The 8,202-nt window shown below is 41.4% G+C and overlaps 1 protein-coding gene across 1 annotated transcript; it reads right to left on the bottom strand.

Annotated features, from left to right (window-relative positions):
• Positions 1-630: 630 nt before the first annotated feature.
• On the bottom strand, positions 631-7,976 carry LOC147601551 (uncharacterized). Its single transcript, XM_086743024.1, has 7 exons — positions 7,963-7,976; positions 7,860-7,894; positions 7,435-7,613; positions 5,783-5,913; positions 3,678-3,873; positions 1,906-2,069; positions 631-1,139 (listed from the first exon to the last, which is right to left on the bottom strand). The coding sequence occupies exons 1-6, from the start codon at positions 7,974-7,976 to the stop codon at positions 2,010-2,012; spliced, it is 615 nt and encodes a 204-aa protein (XP_086599150.1). The 3' UTR covers positions 631-1,139; positions 1,906-2,009.
• Between the last annotated feature and the right edge of the window lie 226 nt (positions 7,977-8,202).

Here is an 8,202-nt window from a genome sequence, read left to right as displayed (position 1 = left end):
AAAACAACATCCATTCCTAGCCTAAGCTAAGTAACCTCGGGTCAGACTGATTAATCATTAAATCAAGTTGTGGCTTAGGTTGTTAATGCTGAGCACACAACCCAACGCTGCTGATGTGCTTTCGGCATGAAAGCTGGATTTGTTTTGTTGGTTTTGTGGGGTTTTTTTTGGTTTGTTTTTGTTTGTTTGTTTTTGTTGTTGTTGTTTGTGTTCTTTTTTTTTTTAAATACTGTCTGGTTTGTTTGTGATAGTTTGTGTCAGCGATCAATGGAGATAAAAAGTACTCCAGATCCAGCAACTGTGTCCCATAAGAATGTCAAGAATATGGCCAGCTCACAGTCTGCACGTAATGTTACTTTCAAAAAACAATTTGGCATTAAGACATGCCTTTTAAAGAAAGCCAAATGGAACACCAACCCTTCATTTAAAAACTAGGATGTGTTTTAGCTGGGTTTCCCTCTTCCTGTCTTCAAACTGGCTTGAGTTTTCTGTCATTTATCTTAAACTACTGTAAACTATCTTAAACTACTCTGATAGGCTGACGAAAAAAATCAGACCTTCCAAACCAGTAAGAGCGACATGCAACTGGAACAGCAATTGCTATCACAGCAGATAAAGAGATGCCAGAATCTTACCAGGTAAATACTGATCCACTCTGATTTCATGTAAAGGTTCATAAAAGCTTTTTTGTGTTGCTTGTTCCTTTGAAAGAGTCACAAAGAATGGCAAGATTTATTTATTTTGAATAACTTAGCTGAGGCCAGTACTTCTGCGTCCTTCCAAGGGAGTCTGAATTTCTGCCGTTTGCAAGATGCTGGACTCTGTCACTTAGACAGTACTAGAGCACGGTTCAAGTTATCTTCCACTGGAAGAAGGGGAGCTACTTACACCACTCTGCCTTGACTGGTTGCCCACAGGTACTGGTTAAAAGCCCACATTTAATTTTTTAATTTAATCTCAAACTCCATTTCACTTATGTGATGCAAGTAGGAGAGAATGTAAGTTTGGGAACACGCTGCTGGTTGGATCTTGTTTCTTTCCAAAATGGGACATCTCCAGGGGCTGGAGGTCACGGCTCAGCAGTCCACGCAATCCGTTCTCTCTTAATAAGGTTTCAAAGTGCAAGCGGAGAGGGTTGCCTGAAAGCAGAAAAGCCAAGATATTTTGGTAAGCTTATACTACTTTTTTAATGATAAAAGTATTTTGTGGAGAGATGCTCTCATAGTTGCACAGTAGAAAGAATATTTTCCTCGCAGTCCCTTAACCTCCTAAAAAACTCCTTAGTGCACATTCTTGCTCTTCCAGGGTTGAGGGCACTAGCAGTGCCACAGCCGCAGTCATCCTTCAGTTATTTAAGCAGAAGCTAAATGTTAAGATTCCACAGAGCAGGGAGCACTGTTCATAAAGCAACCACAACGCGCATCCAGGCCACAGATGTTTCAGTAACAACAGCTTAGACTCAAACGTGATTTCACACTCAAAGCTGGTGCTAGTTGTCTACCAAACAGCCGCCCCACGGCCTGTCAAAATCAGCGCTAGATCTTGAGCCTTTCAAGCAGCCCTCCACGGCAGGGGTTCAACGGGAACTTACAACAGTTGTTCTGCCAGCCTCCAGAGTCAGGATGCTCCTCGCAGAAGGCACAGAGCCAATCCTAAATGAATGATCACACTAAACTAGAGATGGCAACTGCCTCAGATACAGGCCAAGACATGGCACGGTCCAAGGACTACATCTTTGGACTGAAGACGTGCGTCTGGTCGCTACTCAGAATGTCACTGGACAGTTTTCATTATCCTCTAGAAACTCTGTCAGCCTATCTTGAACCTCCTTGGATAAGGAAGAAGAGCAAAGCGGGCAGTGCCACAGTAAGGGACCCTCTTTCACACTGTAACGGATTTACTCACCATGAGATAAAGAGAGAATGGGGTGGAAGCCGGAGTCCAGGAGGGCTATGCGCTCTTCTAGGGACACGGTGTCACGGTCTACTGTCTGGGCAGAGGCTCTGCAGCTACACAGGATGCAAGAGCTGGGCCATTCGCAGCTGCACTTCAGCGAGAGGTTTCAGCAGCTAGCAGAAGAGGAGATCAAACACTTAAAAAGGGAAATGCACTTCAAAGGTAAGTAAAATTGAAGTTCAGACCTAGTACCTCCAGTCTGCTTTCTACAAGCACACTAGTTTCCATTCACCAAAACATTCTGAAAAACCAAAAAGCATCTCTGGCCTAATCTTTCCCCAGCGCAACTGGGGGAAAAAAAAACCCACACCCAAAAAACCCCAAACCAAAACCATAACCAAGCAGCAGATTTGCAGGGTGAAAAATAAAGTCAAGAGCCAGGATCGATGTTAAAACAGCACGCGAGAGAACTCCCACAGGCTGTTTCTCCTTCTGACCATGGATGAACTACCTCACTGAAATCATTCAGTGCATTAAGGGACACATTTTGTATGATTCTTTACTTTTATTTCCAAGCCAACAGAGCAGCTCCTCTGCGACTCCAGTTAAGCCATGATACTTAATTATATTTTTAAGACTTCAGACACCTCTGTGCCTTTTCCCATCCCATTCTTCCCCTTCCTTAAAGGTTTTTTGAGCTCTGATGTTTCCAAACAACTTGATAAAAACTGTTAGGTGAGCAATCCACCACCAGCAGTGTTTATCGTTCTGACCAATACCTTTCCTCACTTGTCTGTTTAGAGTGTAAGCTGCAACAAAAACAGCTCCGATGGCTTTGTTCAACCATTTCTCCCCCACCCCATCGCTAAGACACACGCAATGCTCCTTCCCCGATACATCAGGTTCCGCAATATCAGTCAAGCCAGAAGAGGGAGCATTAATAATGTGTTTACCTCCAGCCTAAGCAGACTGAATTAAATCATTCTGGCTTTGTGCTCTGGTGAAACAAAAAAAATCAGACTGGGAAAAGTAGCACAACATTTAATCTCTTTGTCTTAAATCTGCAGCTTGTTAAATAACTGATTTACAAGTAACAGGATCTGAGGAAAAGGCTGCAGATAAGATATGGGCAGTGTAAGGGACTACCACACGTGTTTGTCAGAATTAATATATTAAACATCTTTTAACCATCAGGTTACTCACAGCTAGGTGTCCAGGGAATCCTTCTTTAACCAGGCTTGGCAGCTCAGCCTTCAAATAACCACAACCCAGTTTCACTCACACGCCAGCTTGCCCAGTCTTAACTCAGGTTATGGATTTCTGGGGTTTTATTTTCGGGTGGCTGGCGGGTTGTGTTGTGGTTCAGGGTTGGGTTTTTTTTTTTTAGGGAATGATGGTTTATTCTTCCCTGGAGAACTCCAAGGTAATCAACTCCAAAAGGTAGCTGGCAGAAGGTTGCTGCCCACGCTAAGGTCTAAGGTACGCTCTGGTGATTGTTACTCAAAAAAAAAAAAAAAGAGCTGCCTGATTTTTAAGAATGGAAATTTAGAACCATTTAGAACCAGAAATTTAGGTTTCTAAAACACAGTTGGGAACTTGTGACTTTTTGGACATATCTGTGAATTTCTTCTAAAATTCTACATGAATTTTAGAAAAGTGCTCAGAAAACGCTGTACTAAAACCAGAGTCCAACATTACGATAGTTTTTCCTAAATAAAACCACACATTCTAAATAAAAACACAGCATAGTTTGGTAACCACACAGCAAAGCTTTCGCTGACCTTCCTGCTGAAGCAAGACACAGAGGTAGCTTGGACGAGCTTGCGCTTCGTGCATCTGCAAACCGGGCGGATTCTAGCAGCAACGCAGGTGCTGTCCAACACAGCAGCAAGGTGCTTCAGTGGGGTTTGTTCGCCAAATCTCTCTCCAACGTTCACACTGATCAGAGAACTGCTGCTGGAAGAGCCAGTACGCAAACTGCAACCAAACGGAAAACAACTCGGTCAGAGCAAGGGTACTAAGTTATAATTCTGTATTTATTAATGTGGCGGTGACACCCAAAGACTCCTCAGTATTTACATCAGCGGCTAGTCCTTACCAGTTTCCTTCTCATCACATTTTTAGTCTTTGCACCATTCTCTCAAGGCATATGTGGATTTCTGAATGTTTCCTTCTTAACATAGAAACAGACACTGAACAGTTTTAACAGCTATACTGTTGTCAGTTAAGGGCAGAAAGTCTTAAAGCCAATGCAGATATGGCAGCCACTAATAACATGCGTTCTCTCTCCAGAGAACTTCAGCCAGCCGCTCAATTTATCATCTGACAATAACAAAGTCATTTACTTACCATAAAAAAAGATAGCCATTAAACCTAAAAACATCGGCAAGCATCCTTTCCACTCCCCTTTGTTCACCATGGAGTTACAGTGAAACCTAAGGTTCTATTTAAATAAGACGACAAACATTTATTGCCTCTTGGGCATTTACGCTTCCTTAAACTAAACTTGTTGGTCTCTCTTTTGCAGATCCCTTAAAGTCTGCAGGCATCCAAGACCACAGACTGAAAGTCTTCTGTCTAGATGTGAACAAAGGTGACAGGGGAAGGGGAAAATTCATTTGAGAACCTCCTCTGTAAAAGATGCAGGCTTGAGCTGTCTACTTACAGGAAAGAACTGAGAAAGCAGCATGCATCTGGTGGGGGAAAAGGAACATTTTCTCCCTAAGACTTCAGTGCAAGTTTCACCACGATGTTGTCTTTATTGGGTTTACATCCCCCCCTCCTTATCAAAGCTTTATCTGATTTACACAGGATCAGACGCACTGTGAAGAAGTGAGGGTTTTGGCTTTTCTTAAAGCAGCACTCATTCTCCCCCCTCCCAAGAATAAGGCAGCAATAGATGGGGAATTCTTTAGAGAAGTGAAATAGAAGGGAAGGAGAGCAGATGAAAAAAACTTCTCAAAGAGAACAGCCTAAAACCCAAGGAGATACTCAAAAACTACACATGAAAATGGATCAGTTGGAAGAACAGCATGGTAAGTCATTGGGACAATCAGCGCATTTCATGGCTGTGTTTTCTAGGGAGCTTCTCTTAACCGATATATCCAGTACTCCATGGGATGAAAAGCTTATTCAGCAATTCTACAAAATAAAGGTTTGCCTCTTGCTACTGAGCTTCTTGAAACACACTGACTGCTTGCACAGGACACATGCCCCCAAATATTAAACCAAACTGAATGCTAGTTAGACACTGAACAACAGAAAGTAAGTTACCAATTTATTTAAAAATTACTGCCCCTCCAGTGTTTAACAAAAAATTGATCAGTAATATCTTTTTTCTTACATATTCAAGGGTCCATGAAAATATGAAGAGTTAGAAAGCGAAACTCTAGGTATCTCTTCATCACCAATAAGACAGGAAAGATTTACTTCCTTATATACTGAAAATTAATAATATGTTCTACATTCTGTGCAAGGGAAGAGACTCAAAAACCTCAGAAACTCCCTTGTTAAAAAATATAAATCAGGTCACCAGGATGCTGTACAGCATCCAGCCTTAACCTAGACAGGCAAGGCACTTTGGTCATCCAGTTATACAAAGGAGGTAACATCCTCCAGCAGACTGCCCACAGACAGGCATCTATATATTTGGCACTTTTGGGGTTTTGGTTGTTGTTTGTTCACACAATAGATCACAATTGATAATTTCATATTACTTCTTGCAAGAAATTCCCCTCTAGAATCCTCCCAACAGACAGGCATACTCATTTCACATTTTCACAACCGAGCTGTACATCCAGAAGTCTTCTAAAGATGCCTTTCTTAGTCACTGTCACCAATGCCTTAAATACTACTTTCATCAGCCTACAAGAAGAGGAGAACCAACCAGTTAAACACTGTGCTGACCTGGCAGGGTGAGGTGGTGCAGGCTCGGAAGGGTGCTGGTGACCTGCTGATGGAGGTGCAGGACAAACTTTCACACACAGGGTTTCCTAAGGACTGTGTAAGATGGGAGCTCTGCAAAAGAAAAATGAAATCTCAAACTCTGTAAAGCCTAGTGTGATAATGAATCTGAAGAAGGATGAGGGCAGAGAGGAGAAAGAGCCCAGAAAACCCAAAAAGCATAGTAATCTAAGGAGCATTCTGCAATTATAAACAACATTGAACTTAAATAGGCTCCACGTAAACAATCACATGCGTTTCAATCAATGGAATTTCAAGTAGCAATCTCCAAATGAATCTAAGTTCGTATTTCAAATGCGTTATCAACCATCACAAAATATGTATCACAGTAGAGCTTTTAGTTCTCTGTGGTATAAGCTGCAGACCATTTTCAAAGCAAGACAGCCTCATTTTTGAGCTATTCTGCCTTTTCCACTGACAAAAAGCTTATGCTGTACTAAAATCTGCACTAAATGCTGTACTAGTTTCATAGAAATTATCACATATAGTTTATTCTATCTTGTATTAATAACAAGGATTTACAGAGTTACAGTTTCAATTGGTGGAGCTGCCATTAACTTATTATCTTTTTGAACAACTTCATTTTGCCATGGAACGTTTCAAGTCTGAATGGAATTATTAACTATACTTCCTTTTAATAGATATTTCTATCACACAGTTAAAAAACCAATGAATCATCCCATGTTCATCTTTACTCTATCAAGCACAATCTCTCACCTGTTGCCACAAGAGTTACTTATTCTCAGCGTTCAGACTCTGCAGCTCACTCTTACATATATCGGAACATCTTCCCTCAGAATTTGCAACCAGAAAAGTTAAAGCTGGCTTTCAAGGAAAGGAGTTGTCTTATTTTTCTTTTTTCCCCCGTGTCATCTGAAACATGAGTATTTTCCCTGCTCTACAGCTGCAGCTTGTAACAGTTAACCGTTTACAGAAATTAAGACTAAAAGCACCCATTAAGTCACTTGGTCTGGTGAGCTGTATGCCACAGACTACCCACCATCGCCACCCCAGGAACACTACTTAGATATGTCAAGCCTTTAAAAAGATATTTAAAGCCGTCCTACACAAACAATGTGGGTCAGAAGTGCCATCAACACCAAGACTCTAGCAACAGCTTAAGATGAGAAACTAATTTTTTCCTAAACACTGGTTTCCAGGGTTTGTTTTTTTCTTCTGACTGCAAACTCAATCACTTTCCACAGACTTTGCACAGTAAATTAAAATTCACCGTAGATTTCTGTGGTGAGTTTTTTTTTATTCTGTGGTTTTGTTTTGCTTTGGTTTTGTTTGATTTTGCGGACTCTTAATACACAAAAGTACAAGAGTTTTTTTAAAAGCAAAAGGTGAAGCAAGTTCACTTATCACATGTCAAACAAACTACTGATACCAGCTGATGCATTACTGATATGAGGAAAAAAAAAGTGAAAACGAGTTAAAACCCATTAAAATAGTATATTAAAACCAAATAGTTTGATGTGATTTATGAACTTGCTTCCACAAATCATACCATTACCGATTTAAGACTTTCTTCACTCCTATCACTGAAAAATTACGTGTTTCTTGATTACTGACCTGCTTCTGCACAGAATACAGGCAACAGGAGGGAACAGCTTCTTCTACAGGGCATCCTGGGACAGATGAAGGCAAGGGCCTTTTATTCTTTTTGGAGGGCACCAGTGACACAGAACCCACTGGCCCTGCTTCTTCATCAGGTCTCCAGGCTGCCGGCCACCACCAAGGACTACTGGGCCCTGGGGATAAAAAGCGACACTGAATTCCACTCACAGAAGCCACAGCACCACAAACATTTCTTAAGGATACTCTAAAAGGTAAAGAAAACTCAGGAGTTACATTTCTATGGCAACTTCATTAATTCAAAACATAAGTGTTCTCTCCAAACTAGAGGAAGCAGTTCAAGGAGGAAGCGTTACTAGGTCAGAATCAATGCTGTTTTTTTTTCCTAGAAGAGCTGTCCACAACCACGGCTCACAACTCACATGCTGGTTTCAAGGTGCTCTGGCTCTGCTCACAGCTACAGGAAGATAAAACTGAGATCAGCAAAAAGGAAATCAAGGCAAGATAGTGCCCTCAGGAGCTTACTTGCTTGGTATCATTGGTCATGGCCCAGCAGGCGTTGGTGCTACTATTGTAGACTAGACTATTTGCAGAATATGCAAACTATTTAGAATAACATGGCAGTAATTAATGACCACTCCTCAAAAGATGATGATTGCCATGATTACCACCCTCCCTTCACACTGTTTCACTGCCATCTTTTCTAACAGGAGAGAAGGGCTGGCCACCCTGCAGCTCTGGACACACATACCCTTTTCATCTCAC

Source organism: Chlamydotis macqueenii, chromosome 2, assembly GCF_036417535.1.
Source record: "Chlamydotis macqueenii isolate bChlMac1 chromosome 2, bChlMac1.mat, whole genome shotgun sequence".
Classification (NCBI taxonomy): domain Eukaryota; kingdom Metazoa; phylum Chordata; class Aves; order Otidiformes; family Otididae; genus Chlamydotis; species Chlamydotis macqueenii.
This window is presented reverse-complemented; position numbering and strand designations above follow the sequence as displayed.